The 24349-nt window shown below is 48.2% G+C and overlaps 1 protein-coding gene across 5 annotated transcripts in view; it reads left to right on the plus strand.

Annotated features, from left to right (window-relative positions):
- The window catches only part of LOC129842162 (semaphorin-6D-like), a 45979-nt gene that overhangs the window by 15673 nt on the left and 5957 nt on the right, over nucleotides 1-24349 (plus strand). For 2 of the 5 annotated variants that reach the window (XM_055910582.1, XM_055910583.1), the window contains exons 4-18: nucleotides 798-860; nucleotides 1994-2095; nucleotides 2224-2314; nucleotides 2631-2750; nucleotides 3054-3142; nucleotides 5771-5988; nucleotides 6469-6600; nucleotides 8337-8492; nucleotides 8684-8857; nucleotides 9715-9855; nucleotides 10264-10341; nucleotides 11381-11439; nucleotides 12024-12080; nucleotides 12714-12944; nucleotides 15512-15756. In XM_055910582.1, the coding sequence (XP_055766557.1) occupies nucleotides 798-860; nucleotides 1994-2095; nucleotides 2224-2314; nucleotides 2631-2750; nucleotides 3054-3142; nucleotides 5771-5988; nucleotides 6469-6600; nucleotides 8337-8492; nucleotides 8684-8857; nucleotides 9715-9855; nucleotides 10264-10341; nucleotides 11381-11439; nucleotides 12024-12080; nucleotides 12714-12944; nucleotides 15512-15756 (1956 nt within the window). The remainder of the gene's footprint in view (nucleotides 1-797; nucleotides 861-1993; nucleotides 2096-2223; nucleotides 2315-2630; nucleotides 2751-3053; nucleotides 3143-5770; nucleotides 5989-6468; nucleotides 6601-8336; nucleotides 8493-8683; nucleotides 8858-9714; nucleotides 9856-10263; nucleotides 10342-11380; nucleotides 11440-12023; nucleotides 12081-12713; nucleotides 12945-15511; nucleotides 15757-24349) is intronic. The other 3 variants (XM_055910584.1, XM_055910585.1, XM_055910586.1) reach the window with 3 other exon arrangements.

Genomic DNA, 24349 nt, shown 5'->3' on the forward strand with positions numbered 1-24349 from the left:
CACTTGACTGTCATTCAGAAGATTCCTTCCTGGATCAGATGATGATGTGTGAAAATATCCCGGCGTAACTAATCAGCTGGACACCAAATGTGCATCCAACAAGTATTAAGCATAATTATTGAAGAACCATGTTAATGACAGTATCAATTCAGATTTTAAGTATCAAGGTAAGGTGACTCTTTCGGTTAGAAGCATTAACTTTTGCAATCACATACATTATTTTGGATTTGTGTGCCCATAAAAACAGTTTCCACCCCGTAACATAAGGAGACAAGAAATGATTACACTGCATTTCTGAGATCTCTATACAAAAAAAACTGTCCAACAGCTAGATCCAGGAATCTTACAGGGTTAAAGTTCAATGTCTAATTGAACTGATTACTGCTTAATACAGTATATGATATAACGACAACTTACACTGCCATAAATGCAAGGACAGAAAAGTAATTTTTTATGTAACACGATTTTGGACTAATCCGTCAAGATGCCAATCATGATAAAAGGTTAAACATAGGTTTTTAAATCAACTCGTAAATTTGATTGAATATAGCTATGATCCCCCATTACATCTTCATGTAATGACATGACATTTTTTTCGCAGATTGTTATCAATGACTTATCAACAGCTGTAAAAAGTTGTCCAGTGTGGGAAATCCCAAATGCTGAATTGTGTATGTTTGTGCTTGCCTGAATTAATGTGTGTGTGTGTGTGTGTGTGTGTGTGTGTGTGTGTGTGTGTGTGTGTGTGTGTGTGTGTGTGTGTGTGTGTGTGTGTGTGTGTGTGTTGATGTTTACAGAAGTTAACATGGAGGTCAGGCGAGGCAGACAGAAAGAACTGTGCCATGAAGGGGAAACACAGAGTAAGACTTTACTATACTTACTAATATACCATGTTTCTATAATTACTATACACTGCCTTTCTACTAACTACTATAGACTCTCTACTCTCGGCTTTACCTCTCACCTCATAATGTCTTATCATTATAGCTACTGGCTATACCTGCCATTATAGCTACTGGCTATAGCGATCATTATAGCTACTGGCTATACCTGCCATTATAGCTACTGGCTATAGCGATCATTATAGCTACTGGCTATAGCGACCATTATAGCTACTGGCTATACCTGCCATTATAGCTACTGGCTATAGCGACCATTATAGCTACTGGCTATACCTGCCATTATAGCTACTAGCTATACCTGCCATTATAGCTACTGGCTATAGCTGCCATTATAGCTAATGGCTATAGCGACCATTATAGCTACTGGCTATACCTGCCTTTATAGCTACTGGCTATACCTGCCTTTATAGCTACTGGCTATACCTGCCATTATAGCTACTGGCTATACCTGCCATTATAGCTACTGGCTATACCTGCCATTATAGCTACTGGCTATACCTGCCATTATAGCTACTGGCTATACCTGCCATTATAGCTACTGGCTATACCTGCCATTATAGCTAATGGCTATAGCGACCATTATAGCTACTGGCTATACCTGCCTTTATAGCTACTGGCTATACCTGCCTTTATAGCTACTGGCTATACCTGCCATTATAGCTACTGGCTATACCTGCCATTATAGCTACTGGCTATACCTTCCATTATAGCTACTGGCTATACCTGCCATTATAGCTACTGGCTATACCTGCCATTATAGCTACTGGCTATAGTGACCATTATAGCGACCATTATAGCTACTGGCTATAGCGACCATTATAGCTACTGGCTATACCTGCCATTATAGCTACTGGCTATACCTGATATTATAGCTACTGGCTATAGCGACCATTATAGCTACTGGCTATACCTGCCATTATAGCTACTGGCTATACCTGCCATTATAGCTACTGGCTATACCTGCCATTATTGCTACTGGCTATAGTGACCATTATAGCGACCATTATAGCTACTGGCTATAGCGACCATTATAGCTACTGGCTAAGCGGTTTATAATATGATCTCCTCTCTCTCTCTCTCCCCTCCTCCAGGATGAGTGTCATAACTACATCAAGGTTCTGGTTCCCAGAAATGATGACCTGGTGTTCATCTGTGGAACAAACGGCTTCAACCCCATGTGCCGGTACTACAGGGTAAGACAACAGCAGGGTGTGTGAGAAACGTTCTCTCTCCCTCCTGCTCTGCCTCCATAAGCACCTATTGTTTACTATGCCGTCTGTGTGTCTTTGTTAACGGCGTGCATGTGTGTCTGTGTGTGTAGCTGGATAACCTGGAGTTTGACGGGGAGGAAATCAGCGGACTGGCACGATGCCCGTTTGACGCCAAGCAGACCAACGTCGCTCTGTTCGCTGGTATGACCACACACACACACACACACACACACACACACACACACACACACACACACACACACACACACACACACACACACACACACACACACACACACACACACACGCTGTGGCCATAGCAACTAGGGCTCATAAGTCAGTCTGTAAACAAACAGTTTGAACCTGGGTGTTAGATCTACATGTCCAGTATGACAGAATGGAATGTGTTTGTCTGACCTGTGTGTGTGTGTGTGTGTGTGTGTGTGTGTGTGTGTGTGTGTGTGTGTGTGTGTGTGTGTGTGTGTGTGTGTGTGTGTGTGTGTGTGTGTTGTTTCAGACGGGAAGCTGTACTCGGCGACGGTTGCTGACTTCCTGGCGAGCGACGCAGTGATCTACCGTAGTATGGGTGACGGCTCGGCCCTCAGGACTATTAAATACGACTCCAAATGGCTGAAAGGTAAACACAGCAGTGTGTGGTGACCGCAGACTCTGTCCATGTCCCTGTCCTGCGAAGACGTCCTGTAGCTCTGCTCTGTCACACTATCTAGGTCAACTCTTTTACACGCAGCTGTTACAGGAACACTGAAATATTCAGGATGGATGGAGAGAGAGAGAGAGAGAAGTGGGGAAGGAGGGAGAGGGGAGGAGAACAGAGAGAGACAGAGTTGAAGGGAGGACAGAGGTAGTTATGTATAGACAGAGGTAGAAGTAGAAAAAAGAGACGTGACAACACAAAACCTCTATCCCCTCTCTCTTCCAGAGCCCCATTTCCTGCATGCAGTGGATTATGGGAACTATGTCTACTTCTTCTACAGAGAGATCGCAGCAGAACACAACAACTTGGGCAAGGTAACACACACACACATACACACACACACACACACACGCACACACACACACACACACACACACACACACACACACACAGGTCAGACAAACACATTCCATTCTGTCATACTGGACATTATAAATAGTAAACACTATATTACCAGACAACAGATAGTGTTGTAGAAAAGTGCTGAGTACAGCAGAGTACAGTAAAGTGTAGTTTGGTAGTGACTGAACTGTAGGTCAAACTACTTTACATGTAAACCCTTTACCCATGGAGAGGATTCACACACACACACACACACACACACACACACACACACACACACACACACACACACACACACACACACACACACACACCCTTGGTGGTAATGGATGTTTTCTGCATGCTTTAGCCACCGCAGGCCTCATATTTACCCATGATGCATCATTCAGAGAATGGGCGGCCAGGCTGAAACCGCGGGCTGATGAATATTTTAGCGCTACTAATGCTGGGATGTGTGTTTGTGTGTGTTCCTGTGTGTGTATGTGTCGATGCTGATGGGCCTGGGATGACGCCTGGGCAGATGGAGCTTTGCACTGGTCAATTATTAAAGCTGTTTCTGCTGACTGCTTCACACGCTTCATTTAAACCACAAGAGCTCTAGCCCTAGTCCCCCACAGTTCAACACCCAGAGCTTTAGCCCTAGTCCCCCACAGTCCAACACCCAGAGCTCTAGTCCTAGTCCCCCACAGTCCAACACCCAGAACCCTAGTCCCCCACAGTCCAACACCCAGAACCCTAGTCCCCCACAGTCCAACACCCAGAGCTCTAGCCCTAGTCCCCCACAGTCCAACACCCAGAGCTCTAGTCCTAGTCCCCCACAGTCCAACACCCAGAGCTCTAGCCCTAGTCCCCCACAGTCCAACACCCAGAGCCCTAGTCCCCCACAGTCCAACACCCAGAGCTCTAGCCCTAGTCCCCCACAGTTCAACACCCAGAGCTCTAGTCCCCCACAGTCCAACACCCAGAGCTCTAGCCCTAGTCCCCCACAGTCCAACACCCAGAGCTCTAGTCCCCCACAGTCCAACACCCAGAGCTTTAGCCCTAGTCCCCCACAGTCCAACACCCAGAGCTCTAGCCCTAGTCCCCCACAGTCCAATACCCAGAGCTTTAGCCCTAGTCCCCCACAGTCCAACACCCAGAGCTCTAGCCCTAGTCCCCCACAGTCCAACACCCAGAGCTCTAGCCCTAGTCCCCCACAGTCCAACACCCAGAGCTCTAGCCCTAGTCCCCCACAGTCCAACACCCAGAGCTCTAGCCCTAGTCCCCCACAGTCCAACACCCAGAGCTCTAGCCCTAGTCCCCCACAGTCCAACACCCAGAGCTCTAGCCCTTGTCCCCCACAGTCCAACACCCAGAGCTCTAGCCCTAGTCCCCCACAACCAGACACCCAGAGTTCTAACCCTTGTCCCCCCACAGCCAAACACCCAGAACCCGCTCCCTAGTCCCCAACAGCCCAACACTCCAACACCCAGAGCTCTAGCCCTAGTCCCCCACAGTCCAACACCCAGAGCCCTAGCCCTAGTCCCCCACAGGCCAACAGTCCAACACCCAGAGCTCTAGCCCAAAGATCTAGCCCAGTCCCTATCATATAGCCCCGTCCTATAGCCCAGTCCCTACCATATAGCCCCGTCCTATAGCCCAATTTCAGTCCTATAGCCCAATCCCTATCATATAGCCCCGTCTTATAGCACCATCCTGTAGCCCAGTCCCCATCATATAGCCTGTCCTATAGCCCAGTCCCAGTCCTATAGCCCAGTCCCTATCATATAGCCCAGTCCCTATCATATAGCCCCGTACTATAGCCCAATTCCAGTCCTATAGCCAGTCCCTATCATATAGCCCCGTCTTATAGCACCATCCTATAGCTCAGTCCTATAGCCTAGTCCCTATCAAATAGCCCGTGCTATAGCCCAGTCCCAGTCCTATAGCCCAGTCCCTAGCATATAGCACTGTACTATAGCCCAGCCCCTATCATATAGCCCAGTCCCTATCATATAGCACCGTCCTATAGCCCGGTCCTATAGCCCAGCCCCTATCATATAGCACCGTCCTATAGCCCAGTCCTATAGCTCCTATCATATAGCCTAGCCCCTATCATATAGCCCAGTCCTATAGCCCAGTCCCTATCATATAGCCTAGCCCCTATCATATAGCCCAGTCCTATAGCCCAGTCCCTATCATATAGCCCAGTCCTATAGCCCAGTCCCTATCATATAGCCTAGCCCCTATCATATAGCCCAGTCCTATAGCTCCTATCATATAGCCTAGCCCCTATCATAAAGCCCAGTCCTATAGCCCAGCTCTGTTCTAGTTCAAGATTAATCAGACTGAGTTAAGAGGTGTGTGTGAATCAGGTTTAGGGTTAAGAGATGTGAGTGTGAGGCGTTTGTTCAGTCGGAGCTTCAAACAAATGTCCTCTCTGACACAGGGTCCTGGATAAGCATGTGTGTGCGCCCGCCGCGCGTGTGCTTGTGTATGCGTCAGTGTGCGTCACACTGTGAGGCCACAGGATGAGGCAGATGTCTTATTCAGAGGGTGGAAGTGTTTTAGTGATGCTGATTGCAGAGTCTCTCTCCCCCTGCTCCCCCTTTCCTTTCCAGGCCGTCTACTCCAGAGTGGCTCGTATCTGTAAGAACGACGTAGGCGGGTCCCAGCGTGTGTTGGAGAAACACTGGACGTCCTTTGTCAAGGCCAGACTCAACTGTTCTGTTCCTGGAGAATCGTTCTTCTACTTCGATGTTCTACAGTCCATCACTGACATCCTCAACATCAACGGAGTTCCTTCTGTGGTGGGAGTCTTCACTACACAGATGAACAGGTAAGGATGGACACACTGAGGCTACATCCCAAATGGCACCCTATTCCCGTATAGTGCACTACTTTTGACTAGGGACCATAGGGCTCTAGTCAAAGTGGTTCACTATATGGGAATAGGGTGCCATTTGGGGTACACTCTGTAATATTGGTGTAACATATGTGTTGTTATTGTGAATCTCTTGTTGTGTGTATTTTCTTCATATCTAGTTAATAGTAGTTGTGTAACAGTGTGTTCCTCTCTCTTCAGTATCCCAGGGTCTGCAGTGTGTATATTAGTAGCTATAGTTAATAGTAGTTGTGTAACAGTGTGTTCCTCTCTCTTCAGTATCCCAGGGTCTGCAGTGTGTATATTAGTAGCTATAGTTAATAGTAGTTGTATAACAGTGTGTTCCTCTCTCTTCAGTATCCCAGGGTCTGCAGTGTGTATATTAGTAGCTATAGTTAATAGTAGTTGTGTAACAGTGTGTTCCTCTCTCTTCAGTATCCCAGGGTCTGCAGTGTGTGCGTTCTCCATGGATGACATAGAGAAGGTGTTCAGAGGACGATTTAAAGAACAGAAAACACCTGACTCTGTCTGGACCGCCTTCCCAGAGGAGAGACTGCCCAAACCCAGGTATGTACCTGTACCTTTTCCCTAACCCAAACCCAGGTATGTACCTGTTCCTTTTCCCTAACCCAAACCCAGGTATGTACCTGTTCCTTTACCCTAACCCAAACCCAGGTATGTACCTGCACCTTTTCCCTAACCCAAACCCAGGTATGTACCTGCACCTTTTCCCTAACCCAAACCCAGGTATGTACCTGTTCCTTTTCCCTAACCCAAACCCAGGTATGTACCTGTACCTTTTCCCTAACCCAAACCCAGGTATGTACCTGTTCCTTTTCCCTAACCCAAACCCAGGTATGTACCTGTACTTGTACCTTTTCCCTAACCCAAACCCAGGTATGTACCTGTTCCTTTTCCCTAACCCAAACCCAGGTATGTACCTGTTCCTTTTCCCTAACCCAAACCCAGGTATGTACCTGTTCCTTTACCCTAACCCAAACCCAGGTATGTACCTGTACCTTTTCCCTAACCCAAACCCAGGTATGTACCTGCACCTTTTCCCTAACCCAAACCCAGGTATGTACCTGTTCCTTTTCCCTAACCCAAACCCAGGTATGTACCTGCACCTTTTCCCTAACCCAAACCCAGGTATGTACCTGTTCCTTTACCCTAACCCAAACCCAGGTATGTACCTGTACCTTTTCCCTAACCCAAACCCAGGTATGTACCTGTTCCTTTACCCTAACCCAAACCCAGGTATGTACCTGTACCTTTTCCCTAACCCAAACCCAGGTATGTACCTGTACCTTTTCCCTAACCCAAACCCAGGTATGTACCTGCACCTTTTCCCTAACCCAAACCCAGGTATGTACCTGTACCTTTTCCCTAACCCAAACCCAGGTATGTACCTGTTCCTTTGCCCTAAACCAGGTATGAACATGTACCTTTACCCTAACCCAGGTACTATACCTACAGTATGTCAGTCTCTAACCCTGACCCAAGCCCAGGTACTATACCTACAGTATGTCAGTCTCTAACCCTGACCCAAGCCCAGGTACTATACCTACAGTATGTCAGTCTCTAACCCTGACCCAAGCCCAGGTACTATACCTACAGTATGTCAGTCTCTAACCCTGACCCAAGCCCAGTATGTCTCAGTAAGTGTATGTCAGTCTGCACAACAACAAGTACATGACCCTCCCTTCAGTTTATGATGCAGGGCAGGACTGTATTGTCACTATGACCTTGAGTTTTGGTCTCATTGAGATAAACCCTCTTTAACAAGAGAGACATGGTCTATGACCACACGCATGTACACACACACACACACACACACACACACACACACACACACACACACACACACACACACACACACACACACACACACACACACACACACACACACACACACACACACACACACACACACACACATATATAGCTGGTGGTTATTAGCAGTAAATAATTAATCTGGATAATTAGACGCGTTGCATATTTAACCTGTATTCACACACACATGTAGCTCAGCTCTCTGGCCCCACACAAAGTCCACAGAGCTGCTCATTATGGTGGTAAATAATTCACATTCTAATCCTCTGCTATGACTTCATGTTTACGGTGATACAGCAGCACGTCTCTTTGTTGTCCTGACAGGCATCTGCTCCTCTCTCATACCCTAACCCCTCTCCTCAGTTCAATTCAATAGAGTCAACATTATTAGTCCCTACAGGGTGATGGTAGCTGGGCTCATGTGTGACCTGTGTTGACCTTTGACCCCTCTCTGACCCCTTTGACTCCAGGCCAGGCTGCTGTTCGGGTCATGGCCAGGCTGAGTCCTATAAGACCTCTATAGAGTTCCCTGATGAGACCCTCCTGTTCATCAAGTCTCACCCCCTCATGGACGCCTCCGTGCCTAACATAGGAGACGAGCCCTGGTTCACCAAGACACGCGTCAGGTAAGAACACACAGATAAACACACACACATGCACACATGTGCTGCTTGTGGGATCTAAATTCCCGGGTAACAATCAACAAAACCCCAAATCAAAATGCACATTTGTAGATTGCACGGAGGGCCTTTAAATACTGGCTTGATAATTCCTACTGAAATCTGACTGTCCTCCCGTCTTGTCCCTGTCTCTCTAGGTACAGGCTGACAGCCTTGGCGGTGGACAACGCGGCTGGTCCACATGGTAACTACACGGTGCTGTTCATTGGTTCAGAGGCGGGCGTGGTGCTGAAGGTTCTAGCCAAGACTTCCCCTCTGGCCCTAAACGACAGCATCCTATTGGAGGAGATCGACCTGTTCAACAGAGCCAAGTACGGAACACTCACTACACGTCTCTCACTGTCTCTCTCTCTTAGTCTCTCTCTTACTCTCTTTGTGTCTCTCTCTTAGTCTCTGTCTCTTACTGTCTTTCTCTTTTTTTGGTCTCTTATCTCTCACTGTGTTTTTCTCTTTCTCTCTGTGTGTCTCTCACTGTCTGTCTCTCCTCTCTCCTCCTCTCAGTCTCAGTCTTTCTCACTCTCCTCTTTCTTCTTTTGTCTTTCTCTCGCTCTCCTCTTTCTTCCTCTCAGTCTCTCCTCTCTCTCTCTCTCGCACTCTCCTCTCTCTTCCTCTGTCTCTCTTCTCTGTCTTCCTCTGTCTCTCTCTCTCTCCTCTGTCTTTCCCTGTCTCTCTCTCTTTCCTCTGTCTTCCCCTGTCTCTGTTTCTCTCCTGTCTTCCTCTGTCTCTCACTCTCCTCTGTCTTCCTCTCAGTCTCTCGTTCTCTCCTGTCAGTAAGGGTATCAGGGCTAAACAGTGCCACTGTGATTACATCTGGAGAGTGAAACCGTAGACAGGCCTTTCTGATAAACAACTGATCAAGTAACCTGTAATCTGATTTCTGACTCTCCTCTCTGTCTCCCCCCTCCACCACCCTTCCTTTCTCTCTCTCCCCTACTCCCTCTCCTCTCCCAACCCCTCTCTTCCCTCTCTTTTCTCCTCTCTGTCTCCCCCCTCCACCACCCTTCCTTTCTCTCTCTCCCCTACTCCCTCTCCTCTCCCAACCACTCTCTTCCCTCTCTTTTCTCCTCTCTGTCTCCCCCCTCCACCACCCTTCCTTTCTCTCTCTCCCCTACTCCCTCTCCTCTCCCAACCCCTCTCTTCCCTATCTTTTCTCCTCTCTGTCTCCCAGGTGTCTGTCTAACAATGAGGATGACAGGCATATTTTGTCGCTCCATGTTGACAGAGACACACACAGTGTGTATGTAGCTTTCTCTAGCTGTGTGGTTCGCATGCCTCTCAGCCGCTGTGAGCGACACACTAACTGCCACAAGTGAGTCCCCACACTGACACACACGAGCGTGCACTCCAACTTAGACTCAGACACATACAGACACAGATACATACACATACAGACAGACAGACAGACAGACACACACAACAAACACACACACACACACACACACACACACACACACGGACACGGACACGGACACATACACACACATTCAGAAACAAGCGCACACTCCAGTCCAAGGTTACTTTATGCTGTACATGGTCACAGGTTTGTGTGTTTATTGATGTGTTTTTCTCTATCTACATGTCATAAACACTGAGAACCTGTAGCACACGGGTTAATATACAGCCAGACAGAGGTTAACTGGTGCTGCCTATTTAACCCTGTATGGTGAACTGTATATTTACAGATATGTGTTAACCCTGTGTTGTGTTTCTCCCCTAGGTCTTGTATAGCGTCCAGGGACCCCTACTGTGGCTGGATGCCTCATGGAGCCTGTGAGAGGATCCTGCCTGGAGTTCTGTGAGTACCAAGTATTACAATACTAAATAGTATGCATACTCAGGGCCGTAAAGTGTGACCAATTTGTTCTCATATGCAACAAAATATTTTGCTGTGCGACCTGGAGTTTTTAATTTGGGAGCACCAGTGCGACCCAGATCTGACCCATATCTGACCCAGATCTGACCCAGATCTGACCCAGATCTGACCCATATTACTGAAGCAACATTTTTTTCTTCCGGTCACGGATTGGTGGGACACATTTTACATTTATTTCATAAACCGTGTCGTGGGCCTTTCTACAACTATTCGCAGGCCGCATTTGTTTTACACCTTGTTCAGTCATGTTTGTTAGCTCATTAGCTAGCTAGCAAACAACCTGGTATCTTTACCAGTGTATCCAAACATTTGGAGGCACAGAAAGAAAGGAAAGGGTATAGCTTCTTCAGGAGATCAATGATCAATGAATGAATGTAACAATGAATGGCACAAGCATTTTCTCTACACCCGCAATAACATCTGCTAAATATGCGTATGTGACCAATAAAATTGTATTTGATTTGAATGAGAGATGTCCTGCATGGCTTCATCACAAATGCTCTTAAAGAGGCAGTGTACAATTTTCAATGTAATGCATCTCAATAGGAAAATAGTGCTTTTACATAATGTAGAAACCGTATATTCCACAAAATGACTTTTTCATTTCAATGACAGGTGTCTGTATCAACATTGTAGGTTTTTATAATAAACACTCTACAGGGTTCCATATGAGTTTTTAGGGCACAACATGAGCAGCTAGACTTCATATAGACTATATCTCAATCCATTTAAAAAATCAGATTTTCTGGTGCTCCTAACTTTTTTAAAGGCGGGAGGACCAGTGCTACCAATGAAAAATGTACATTTAGAGCCCTGGGAGTATTAAATATTACAATACTACCACAGTACTAAGATACGGTACATACTACAGAGTTCAGGAAAAAAATGAATAACGGAAGGAATTGTTGGTTAGAGAGGTTTGGTTCTCTGCTCTAATTTCTCTCTCCTCCCTCTCTTTCAGGTCTGGTTATGAGCAGGATGTAGAGTTTGGGAACACGGTTCAGCTGGGAGACTGCCATGGTGAGCCCCTCCCATTCATACCAACCCATCTCTTTCTCGCTCTTTCTCACTATCACACACCATCAGTCTGCACAACCAACCAGTAACACACGTCCAGTAACACCAGTAACCACACCATACCAACACACCAACCAGTAACACCCCACCAGTAACACCAGTAACCACACCATACCAACACACCAATCAGTAACCCTCCCTACATGGTTCTATGTTCAGTATTAACATACACATCTACTGTAGATCCACATATTGTACAGACCCAGGCCACCTGTAACTAATGCTACCTACTTGGAGGGAAGAAACAGACGCGCTCTACCAGTAGCAGTACTAAGACAGCGTTGCTATAGGAGACACACCAGGCTGAACCATAGAACTAGAACAGGGGATAGAGGCCATGCTGTCTCTCCTCAGGTCTAGAGACAGACAAGACCTGGAGCAATAGGCCTACTCAGACAACCTGTCCTTTAGCTTTTTATCATTTGATTCAAAATAACTACACTCTTAGTTATCAGGGCCTTTTTTTGTTTTGGGACTCTACTTTTGGGTTCCTTTATACTGATTTCTTGTTCCTTTAATTGTTTTAGTGTTTTTGGCCACTACATCAGCGACAGATTACAAATCATTTGGTGACCCGACCTCTGGTTAGTTGGATCTTTTATTCCGCTGGTTTCTTTCTTTCCTTGAGCTCCGAACCCCTCTCTCCTTCCATCCTTCCTTCAACGCTGCTCACCCTTCATCTTTTTGAACAAACCTCCTCTTCTTCAAAACCTTTTTATCTTCTTCAGCATCTCAACAAACAACATCATCACCGGGTCACGTCAGAAATCTCCATCTCACCGCTACACTGACTCATTTCCTCACTTCATCTTCCTCACGCACTTCCTCTTTACTTCCTGTTTACTTCCTGCATGCTCACTCGGCGCCCCTCCCTCCTCTGACGTCATCACTGCTATGGAATCATCGCTGCTGTGTACCAAAGACCTTCCTCAGACAACTCTCCCCCTTTTCCCCTTTCAAACTGTATCCTGTCTGAACAAAATGAATCTTACAACTGTATTTCTAGTACTGGTAATGATAAATAAAATAGCTCTTGAATCAGACAATTTATTATTTTTTCAAACAGCATTATCATAAAACATAAAACCTATTATGTTATGTAAACTAACCCATATGTTCGTACACATACCAACCCTTGCCTACTAACCAGGATGTAAGCTAACAACCTGCAGGCCTCATGTCTACGCACCGTGTTAACAGTTTGTTTGTCACCACAGACATGGAGTTGTCATCTACGTCACTCACAGACCAGCCCAGTGGGCCCATACACCCCCCAGTACCCCCAGTACTCACCCCCACCCTGAGCCCCCATCCTGGGCTTGGTCCCGGGGAAAGGCCTGGGTTGGGGCCTGGGGCTGGTTCTCCAGACCTGTATGGCTCAGGGTTTGTGCAGCAGGACGACCCAGCCACCTCCCATTCACTAGAGTCACTCCCAGGGGGCCTAGAGGGTAAGGCCTGCAGGGAGAGAACTGCTGCTACCACACTGTATGGAGCCCTGACTGTCCCATAGCTGCTACAGCAGACACACACATGCAGTACCAGTCAAAAGTTTGGCCACACCTACTCATTCAAGGGTTTTTCTTTATTTTTACTATTTTCTACATTGTAGAATAATAGTGAAGACTTCAAAACTATGAAATAACACATATGAATCATATAGTAACCAAAAAAGTGTTAAACAAATCAAAATACATCTTCGAAGTAGCCACCCTTTGCCTTGATGACAGCTTTGCACACTCCTGGCATTCTCTCAACCAGCTTCATGAGGAACCTGTTGGTTGCTTTTCGATCACTCTGCGGTCCAACTCATCCCAAACCATCTCAACTGGGTTGAGGTCGGGTGATTGTGGAGGGCAGGTCATCTGATGCAGCACTCCACCACTCTCCTTGTTCAAAAGACTTACACAGCCTGGAGGTTTGTTTTGGGTTATTGATCTGTTGATAAACAAATGATAGTCCCAATAAGAGCAAACCAGATGAGATGGCGTATCGCTGCAGAATGCTGTGGGAGCCTTAAATTCTAAATAAATCACAGACAGTGTCACCAGCAAAGCACCATCACACACACCCACGGTGGGAACCACACATGCGGAGATCATCCGTTCACCTACTCTGCGTCTCAAAGACACAGCGGTTGGAACCAAAAATCTCAAATTTAGACTCATCAGACCAAAGGACAGATTTCCAACGGTCTAATGTCCACTGCTCTTGTTTCTTGGCCCAAGCAAGTCTCTTCTTTTCATTGGTGTCCTTTAGTAGTGGTTTCTTTGCACCAATTCGACCATGAAGGCCTGATTCACGCAGTCTCCTCTGAACAGTTGATGTTGAGATGTGTCTGTTACTTGAACTCTGTGAAGCATTTATTTGGGCTGCAATCTGAGGCTGGTAACTCTAATGAACTTATCCTCTGCAGCAGAGGAACTCTGGGTCTTCCTGTCCTGTGCTGGTCCTCATGAGAACCAGTTTCACCATAACGCTTGATGGTTTTTGCGACTGCACTTGAAGAAACTTGTTGAAATTTTCTGTATTGACTGACCATGTCTTAAAGTAATGATGGACTGTCATTTGTCTTATTTGAGCTGTTGGTGCCATAATATGGACTTGGAATTTTACCAAATAGAGCTATCTTCTGTATACCCCCCTCCTTGCCACAACACAACTGATTGGCTCAAATGCATTATGGAAAGAAATTCCACAAATTCACTTTGAACAAGGCACACCTGTTAATTGAAATGCATTGCAGATGACTACCTCATGAAGCTGGTTGAGAGAATGCCAAGAATGTGCAAAGCTGTCATCAAGGCAAAGGGTGGCTACTTTGAAGAATCTCAAATATAACATATTTTGATGTGTTTACTACTTTTTTTGGTTACTACATGATTTCATATGCGTTATTTCATCGTTTTGATGTCTTCACTATTATTCTACAAGAAAAACCCTCGAATGAGTAGGTGTGTCCATTTTTGACTGGTACTGTACACACAGACACAGACACACTTGATACACACACACACACACACACTCAGGGGCAGGTATTTGGGATTACCATCAATTGATATAGCAGATTACATTTTTCAGATTTTGTTATGATTTATATTTCATCCAACTTCATGTATTTTGATTTATTCCTTGATTTATTGTCATGATTATAATGATTTTCTACATGGTGAAAATGTATTTTCTCCCTTTTTAAACAATCCTTTCAAATCTTATCTTCAAACCTTCTGCACTTCTATAATCTTTCTTCAGACTCTTTTATTTGGCCCTCGTTTCTCTCTCTGCCAGTTGACCCTATAACCCTGGCTGTTACAGTTGAAGGGTCAACCCTGTTCCCGGGTGTAAAGGGTTAACCCTGGGAGTTAGGTTTTTTAACCCTAGGAGCATTAGAGCATGTCCCAGGCCTGTCCATTAACCCCTCCTGCTCCAGGACCTCTCTCTGTCTCTCTCCTGCTCTGTGGATGTTTAACTCGTCCATGTCTGTGGTTACTAACCAAGCTGCAGTCTAGAAACAGAACAGCCTCACCATGTAGAGGACAAACTACAATCCTCTTCCTTTGACAACGCTGGGGAGTCAATGGTTCATTGTCTTTCTGATTTTGGGAGAACAAGTCTATCTCTGTCCTAGTTAGGAATGCACTAACCCTCCTTTGTATCTGGACAAATGTTTGACACTTGGTAGAGAAAAAGCAACACTTCAATTCTTCCTCTTCAAACTAACATAACACTACTTCTTCTAGATTGGCTTACACCACCGGAGTGGTTGTGGGATCCTAACCATTTTCACCATGTATTTACAATTAAGAATGACGAGAGTGGAAGCCAATCTGAATGGTTTTGGTAACGATAAAATCCCTGTTGGATAGCGGACAGAATACCTTTAAGGGGAAAAGCAGAGAAATCATGCATGACTGAGTGTCCACAAACACACCTGATATAGAGGTGTAGTGTCAAGCTGTGATTGGCTGTGATTGTGTGTGTCAGGGTGTTCGTAAACCAATGGGGTGTGTGACTTCAGGTGTGTGGGAGATCCAGGCGGGAGAAGCCAATCAGATGGTCCACATGAATATCCTGATCAGCTGTGTGTTGGCTGCCTTCCTCCTGGGGGCGCTAGTGGCAGGCCTGGTGGTGTTCTGCTATAGAGACTCCTTCCTCCGCCACAAGCCCCGGCACGCCCACAAAGATGCAGAGTCAGCCCCCTCCTGCAGCGACTCCACCGGATCCTTCACTAAGCTCAACGGGCTCTTCGACAGTCCTGTCAAGGTAACCTGGAGACCTGAATACAGATTTATGAGTCAACACATTATTCAGTAACCGAGTGTTACTGACTGACATTGTCGTGGTATCGTATGTAGATAGATAGAACCAGAGTGAGAATGACAGTGACATTGTCGTGGTATCTTATGTAGATAGATAGAACCAGAGTGAGAATGACAGTGACATTGTCGTGGTATCTTATGTAGATAGATAGAACCAGAGTGAGAATGACAGTGACATTGTCGTGGTATCTTATGTAGATAGATAGAACCAGAGTGAGAATGACACTGACATTCACGGTGCGGCGGCCACAATTATTTGGGGGGGAGGGGCCTCATAATAATAATAAAGCCGTAATTTAACTGTAAAAATGTATTACCTTTTAATGTGGCATGAACACAACCAGTCATGATGCTTTCATCTGATTGTCAAACAAATCACTTCAAAATGTAGGCTACCTGTGCATGTTCATCCACTCCAAAATAATCCAAACAGTGCAATACATGTTACCTCTGATGACTGGAAATAGACATCTACATGTTACCTCTGATGACTGGAAATAGACATCTACATGTTACCTCTGATGACTGGAAATAGACATCTACATGTACTCTGATGACTGGAAATAGACATCTACATGTTACCTCTGATGACTGGAAATAGACATCTGCATGTACTCTGATGACTGGAAATAGATCTGTTTACAAAACACCAAAAAGTGTGCCTACTGACATTCGGCGAATACCATTGATTAGGCCTACATTAATTGATGCTTCTTGCTGACAAATTTACATTTTTAGTTCCTTGAAAAGTCGGGACAACTGAAATGGGGCTGAAACTGTCCTGGGGAAAACGGGTGGTTACCCTAACACACATGGTCAATTTACTAGTGTAACAGTCCTGACCTGTTTTATGTTGTTTTTTATGTGTTTATGGTCAGGGCATGTGTTTTGGGTGGGCAGTCTATGTTATCTGTTTCTATGTTGGTTTCGGTTTGCCTGGTATGGCTCTTGATTAGAGGCAGGTGGTTTGCATTTTCCTCTAATCAAGAGTCATATTTAGGTAGGGCATTTTCACTGTTTGTTTGTGGGTGATTGTCTCCTGTGATGTCTTCGTTATGTTCGATGTATTCACTTTTGGAGCTGTTTGGCTGTTCGTTCGTTTTGATGTACGTTCCTGTTCGTGAGTTTACGTTTGTTGATGTGAGTTTATGTTCAGGTTCCGTTGTACGTCGTTTTCTTATTTTGTAGTTGGTTAAAGTGTTTGTTTTCGTGTCATCGGTTTTCGTTATAAAATAAAGATGGCATATTTCCCTGACTCCGCATTTTGGTCCGAAGATCCTTCTCTCCTCACCTCTTCCGAGGATGAGGAGAGCGACAGCTATGACAGAATCACCCACCAAAATACAGAGACCAAGCGGTATGGGAATGCTCGACGGAGCAATAAGGATTTCTGGACTTGGGAGGAGATATTGGACGGTAGAGGACCTTGGGCTCAACCAGGGGAATATCGCCGTCCAAAGGAGGAGAAGAAGGCAGCCACAGCCCAGGAGCGCTGGTATGAGGAGGCAGCGCGACGACGCGGTTGGGAGCCCGTGAGTAAGACCCAAAAATTTATTGGGGGGGGGGCACACGAGAAGTGTGGCAAAGCCGGGTAGGATACCCGAGCAAACTCCCCGTGCTTACCGTGGAGGTAGAAGGCGTCGTACTGGTAAGACACCGTGTTATGCGGTAAAGCGCACGGTGTCCCCAGTACGCGTGCTTAGCCCAGTGCGGGCTATTCCACCTTGCCGCACTGGGAGGGCTAGGTTGGGCATCGAGCCGGGTGCCATGAAGCCGGCCCAACGTAGCTGGTCTCCAGTACGTCTCCTCGGGCCGGTGTACATGGCACCAGCCTTACAGGTGGTGTCCCCGGTTCGCCTGCATAGCCTAGTGCGGGCTATTCCACCTCGCCGCACTGGCAGGGCTACGGGGTTCATTCAACCTGGTAGGGTTGGGGAGGCTCGGTGCTCAAGAGCACGTGTCCTCCTTCACGGTCCGGTATATCCGGTGCCACCTCCATGTACCAGTCCTCCGGTGGCAGCCCCCCGTACCAGGCTGTCTCTCCGGGTTCTCTCTCCTGCTGTTTCCTCCTCTCCAGCGCAGCCGGTGCCTAGACCACGCACCAGGCTGTCTCTCCTTCTCCTCCCTACAGAGCTATCTGTCTCCCCAGCGCCATCTGAGCCATCCGTCTCCCCAGCGCCATCTGAGCCATCCGTCTCCCCAGCGCCATCTGAGCCATCCGTCTCCCCAGCGCCATCTGAGCCATCCGTCTCCCCAGCGCCATCTGAGCCATCCGTCTCCCCAGCGCCGTCTGAGCCATCCGTCTGCCATGAGCCTGCAAAGCCGCCCGTCTGCCATGAGCCTGCAAAGCCGCCCGTCTGCCATGAGCCTACAGAGCCATCCGCCAGACAGGAGCCGCTAGAGCCGTCAGCCAGACAGGAGCCGCTAGAGCCGTCAGCCAGACAGGATCTGCCAGAGCCGCCAACCAGACAGGATCTGCCAGAGCCGCCAACCAGACAGGATCTGCCAGAGCCGCCAACCAGACAGGATCTGCCAGAGCCGCCAACCAGACAGGATCTGCCAGAGCCGCCAACCAGACAGGATCTGCCAGAGCCGCCAACCAGACAGGATCTGCCAGAGCCGCCAGCGAGCCATGAGCAGCCAGAGCCGCCAGCGAGCCATGAGCAGCCAGAGCCGTCAGAGAGCCATGAGCAGCCAGAGCCGTCAGAGAGCCATGAGCAGCCAGAGCCGTCAGAGAGCCATGAGCAGCCAGAGCCGTCAGAGAGCCATGAGCAGCCAGAGCCGTCAGTGAGCCATGAGCAGCCAGAGCCGTCAGTGAGCCATGAGCAGCCAGAGCCGTCAGAGAGCCATGAGCAGCCAGAGCCGTCAGAGCGCCATGAGCGTCGAGAGCCGTCAGAGCGCCATGAGCGTCGAGAGCCGTCAGCCTGCCATGAGCGTCGAGAGCCGTCAGCCTGCCATGAGCGTCGAGAGCCGTCAGCCTGCCATGAGCGTCGAGAGCCGTCAGCCTGCCATGAGCGTAGAGAGCCGTCAGTCTGCCATGAGCGTCGAGAGCCGTCAGCCTGCATGGACCTGCCAGAGCCGTCCAAACAGGACCTGCCAGAGTCCTTCAGCTGGGATCTGCCCCTTGTCCCGGTGCTGCCCCTTGTCCCGGTGCTGCCCCTTGTCCCGGTGCTGCCCCTTGTCCCGGTGCTGCCCCTTGTCCCGGTGCTGCCCCTTATCCAGGTGCTGCCCCTTGTTCTAGTGCTGCCCCTTGTCCCGGTGCTACCCCTTGTCCCGGTGCTGCCCCTTGTCCCGGTGCTAGCTGTTTATTTAGGGGAGGGTAGTGTTAGGGTGGTCATTAGAGGGGGTAGACAGAAGAGGGGAGTGACTATGGTGGTATGGGGACAGCGTCCTGAGCCGGAACCACCACCGTGGTCAACTGCCCACCCGGACCCTCCCCTGGACTTTGTGCTTGTGCGCCCGGCGTGCGCATCTTGAGGGGGGGGTACTGTAACAGTCCTGACCTGTTTTATGTTGTTTTTTATGTGTTTATGGTCAGGGCATGTGTTTTGGGTGGGCAGTCTATGTTATCTGTTTCTATGTTGGTTTCGGTTTGCCTGGTATGGCTCTTGATTAGAGGCAGGTGGTTTGCATTTTCCTCTAATCAAGAGTCATATTTAGGTAGGGCATTTTCACTGTTTGTTTGTGGGTGATTGTCTCCTGTGATGTCTTCGTTATGTTCGATGTATTCACTTTTGGAGCTGTTTGGCTGTTCGTTCGTTTTGATGTACGTTCCTGTTCGTGAGTTTACGTTTGTTGATGTGAGTTTATGTTCAGGTTCCGTTGTACGTCGTTTTCTTATTTTGTAGTTGGTTAAAGTGTTTGTTTTCGTGTCATCGGTTTTCGTTATAAAATAAAGATGGCATATTTCCCTGACTCCGCATTTTGGTCCGAAGATCCTTCTCTCCTCACCTCTTCCGAGGATGAGGAGAGCGACAGCTATGACAGAATCACCCACCAAAATACAGAGACCAAGCGGTATGGGAATGCTCGACGGAGCAATAAGGATTTCTGGACTTGGGAGGAGATATTGGACGGTAGAGGACCTTGGGCTCAACCAGGGGAATATCGCCGTCCAAAGGAGGAGAAGAAGGCAGCCACAGCCCAGGAGCGCTGGTATGAGGAGGCAGCGCGACGACGCGGTTGGGAGCCCGTGAGTAAGACCCAAAAATTTATTGGGGGGGGGCACACGAGGAGTGTGGCAAAGCCGGGTAGGATACCCGAGCAAACTCCCCGTGCTTACCGTGGAGGTAGAAGGCGTCGTACTGGTAAGACACCGTGTTATGCGGTAAAGCGCACGGTGTCCCCAGTACGCGTGCTTAGCCCAGTGCGGGCTATTCCACCTTGCCGCACTGGGAGGGCTAGGTTGGGCATCGAGCCGGGTGCCATGAAGCCGGCCCAACGTAGCTGGTCTCCAGTACGTCTCCTCGGGCCGGTGTACATGGCACCAGCCTTACAGGTGGTGTCCCCGGTTCGCCTGCATAGCCTAGTGCGGGCTATTCCACCTCGCCGCACTGGCAGGGCTACGGGGTTCATTCAACCTGGTAGGGTTGGGGAGGCTCGGTGCTCAAGAGCACGTGTCCTCCTTCACGGTCCGGTATATCCGGTGCCACCTCCATGTACCAGTCCTCCGGTGGCAGCCCCCCGTACCAGGCTGTCTCTCCGGGTTCTCTCTCCTGCTGTTTCCTCCTCTCCAGCGCAGCCGGTGCCTAGACCACGCACCAGGCTGTCTCTCCTTCTCCTCCCTACAGAGCTATCTGTCTCCCCAGCGCCATCTGAGCCATCCGTCTCCCCAGCGCCATCTGAGCCATCCGTCTCCCCAGCGCCATCTGAGCCATCCGTCTCCCCAGCGCCATCTGAGCCATCCGTCTCCCCAGCGCCATCTGAGCCATCCGTCTCCCCAGCGCCGTCTGAGCCATCCGTCTGCCATGAGCCTGCAAAGCCGCCCGTCTGCCATGAGCCTGCAAAGCCGCCCGTCTGCCATGAGCCTACAGAGCCATCCGCCAGACAGGAGCCGCTAGAGCCGTCAGCCAGACAGGAGCCGCTAGAGCCGTCAGCCAGACAGGATCTGCCAGAGCCGCCAACCAGACAGGATCTGCCAGAGCCGCCAACCAGACAGGATCTGCCAGAGCCGCCAACCAGACAGGATCTGCCAGAGCCGCCAACCAGACAGGATCTGCCAGAGCCGCCAACCAGACAGGATCTGCCAGAGCCGCCAACCAGACAGGATCTGCCAGAGCCGCCAGCGAGCCATGAGCAGCCAGAGCCGCCAGCGAGCCATGAGCAGCCAGAGCCGTCAGAGAGCCATGAGCAGCCAGAGCCGTCAGAGAGCCATGAGCAGCCAGAGCCGTCAGAGAGCCATGAGCAGCCAGAGCCGTCAGAGAGCCATGAGCAGCCAGAGCCGTCAGTGAGCCATGAGCAGCCAGAGCCGTCAGTGAGCCATGAGCAGCCAGAGCCGTCAGAGAGCCATGAGCAGCCAGAGCCGTCAGAGCGCCATGAGCGTCGAGAGCCGTCAGAGCGCCATGAGCGTCGAGAGCCGTCAGCCTGCCATGAGCGTCGAGAGCCGTCAGCCTGCCATGAGCGTCGAGAGCCGTCAGCCTGCCATGAGCGTCGAGAGCCGTCAGCCTGCCATGAGCGTAGAGAGCCGTCAGTCTGCCATGAGCGTCGAGAGCCGTCAGCCTGCATGGACCTGCCAGAGCCGTCCAAACAGGACCTGCCAGAGTCCTTCAGCTGGGATCTGCCCCTTGTCCCGGTGCTGCCCCTTGTCCCGGTGCTGCCCCTTGTCCCGGTGCTGCCCCTTGTCCCGGTGCTGCCCCTTGTCCCGGTGCTGCCCCTTATCCAGGTGCTGCCCCTTGTTCTAGTGCTGCCCCTTGTCCCGGTGCTACCCCTTGTCCCGGTGCTGCCCCTTGTCCCGGTGCTAGCTGTTTATTTAGGGGAGGGTAGTGTTAGGGTGGTCATTAGAGGGGGTAGACAGAAGAGGGGAGTGACTATGGTGGTATGGGGACAGCGTCCTGAGCCGGAACCACCACCGTGGTCAACTGCCCACCCGGACCCTCCCCTGGACTTTGTGCTTGTGCGCCCGGCGTGCGCATCTTGAGGGGGGGGTACTGTAACAGTCCTGACCTGTTTTATGTTGTTTTTTATGTGTTTATGGTCAGGGCATGTGTTTTGGGTGGGCAGTCTATGTTATCTGTTTCTATGTTGGTTTCGGTTTGCCTGGTATGGCTCTTGATTAGAGGCAGGTGGTTTGCATTTTCCTCTAATCAAGAGTCATATTTAGGTAGGGCATTTTCACTGTTTGTTTGTGGGTGATTGTCTCCTGTGATGTCTTCGTTATGTTCGATGTATTCACTTTTGGAGCTGTTTGGCTGTTCGTTCGTTTTGATGTACGTTCCTGTTCGTGAGTTTACGTTTGTTGATGTGAGTTTATGTTCAGGTTCCGTTGTACGTCGTTTTCTTATTTTGTAGTTGGTTAAAGTGTTTGTTTTCGTGTCATCGGTTTTCGTTATAAAATAAAGATGGCATATTTCCCTGACTCCGCATTTTGGTCCGAAGATCCTTCTCTCCTCACCTCTTCCGAGGATGAGGAGAGCGACAGCTATGACAACTAGACTAGGCTACAATGTGTAGGCCTATAGAGTACCACAGTATGAGTCATAATACCCTCTAATCGTTTTTCCCATAGAGGATTTTAGAAACACTTAAAATAAGGGCTGTGTCTCGTGTAGGCTTACCCTGGCGTGATGTTTTAATAACCGTGTAAATCTCTCTAGGACAAGTGATTTTTATCAATAAATGGTGGGTAAACTCTGATTGCTGGTTGCGGTGAAAAAAGTTACGCTCCCTATACTTTCAATGCATTTTTCAGAAAAGGAGGGTCAACTGCATTGTGTTGCCTTTACCCTCCACTAGGCCTACACCACTGCCAGTAGCCTACGCTCTCAACTGAAGCAATTTTACACACATGAACATAAGCAGAACAGGTAGCCTACATTCAATATAATACACAAGTTGAATCAAAACATGGTTACACCCTAGTTCACGAGTTGTCCATGATTCACGAGTTGAATGCTTAGATCCTTCACAGATCGTGTGACATAAACCACAACCTTTCTTTCCCTACATTTATGACATTAATGACAGTGTAATTTGTAATTATTAAGCATTTAATGATTGAATTAGAACATTGAACTTAAACCTTGTACTATTCCTGGATCTTGGAGATCTCGGGAAAAGCACTAAGTGTAACCATGCCTATGTAAAATGTCGTTATCCAAAATCATGTAGGCCTATGCCATTGCAAAATCGAAGTCTTCTAAGAGTCTACTATATTCCTACTGTCATAATGTTGGATGGAATGGTTGCGCATTGGTGTTGAGCTGTAGGCTAGTTGTCCAGTGATATTGGAGACACTCATCAGCTGATCCAGGCAAGAAAAGTGATATTGATTGAAAATAATAAAGCTAAATAAATGGTCTACTTCTGGTCACGGACGGCACAGAGAACAGCAATACCCGCGCCCGCCTGAGAAACAAAGCAATGAGCGCTCTAAACAGCTGACTGACAAGAGCAAACCATTATGAATGAACAGATAAATCTAATGCATTGGAATTAAAGGCTATTTTTATCAAGGGGACTTGGCAAACAAATCGTGAAAATGAGCAAGTACAAAGAAAAATCTATGTGTTTAAAGGAGCCCAGCTGAGGCTGAAATTCAGCACTAGAGAGTGGACAGTGCTGTGGACAGGGAGACGGTTTGTGCAGCCACATAGAAATAAATGGTTTAAACCATGACAGAAAGGTGGGGGTGTTCGATTAATTTGTAAACTTTTATTTTCATATTTACCACTGTAAAACATTTTTACCACTGCTTTTAAACAAATAGAAGAATGGCAAATTAGCATTATTTAGACCCCCCCCCCCAAAGTTGGACTTTTGTTTCATTCAGGGGAGCTGAGCCCCCCTTGGCTCCCCTGTAATTCACCGCCTGGATAGAACATTTACAGTGCCTTCGGAGAGTTTTCAGACCCCTTGACCTTTTCCACATTTTGTAAGGTTACAGCCTTATTCTAAAATTCATTTAAAAAGAAAATCCTCATCAATACCCCATAATGACACGCAAAATACCCCATAATGACAAAACAAAAACAGGTTTTTAGAAATGTTTGCTAATTTATTTAAAAAAATGAAAAACTAATATTACATTTACATAAGTATTCAGACCCTTTACTCAGTACTTTGTTGAAGAACCTTTGACAGCGATTACAGCCTTGAGTCTTCTTGGGTATGACGCTACAAGCTTGGCACACCTGTATTTGAGGAGTTTCTCCCATTCTTCTCTGCAGATACTCTCAAGTTCTGTCAGGTTGGATGGGGAGCGTTGCTGCACAGCTATTTTCAGGTCTCTCCAGAGATGTTCGATCAGGTTTAAGTCTGGGCTCTGGCTGGGCCACTCAAGGACATTCAGAGACTTGTCCCGAAGCCACTGCTGCGTTGTC

The sequence above is a fragment of the Salvelinus fontinalis genome, unplaced genomic scaffold, assembly GCF_029448725.1.
Source record: "Salvelinus fontinalis isolate EN_2023a unplaced genomic scaffold, ASM2944872v1 scaffold_0019, whole genome shotgun sequence".
In the NCBI taxonomy this organism is placed as follows: Eukaryota; Metazoa; Chordata; class Actinopteri; order Salmoniformes; family Salmonidae; genus Salvelinus; species Salvelinus fontinalis.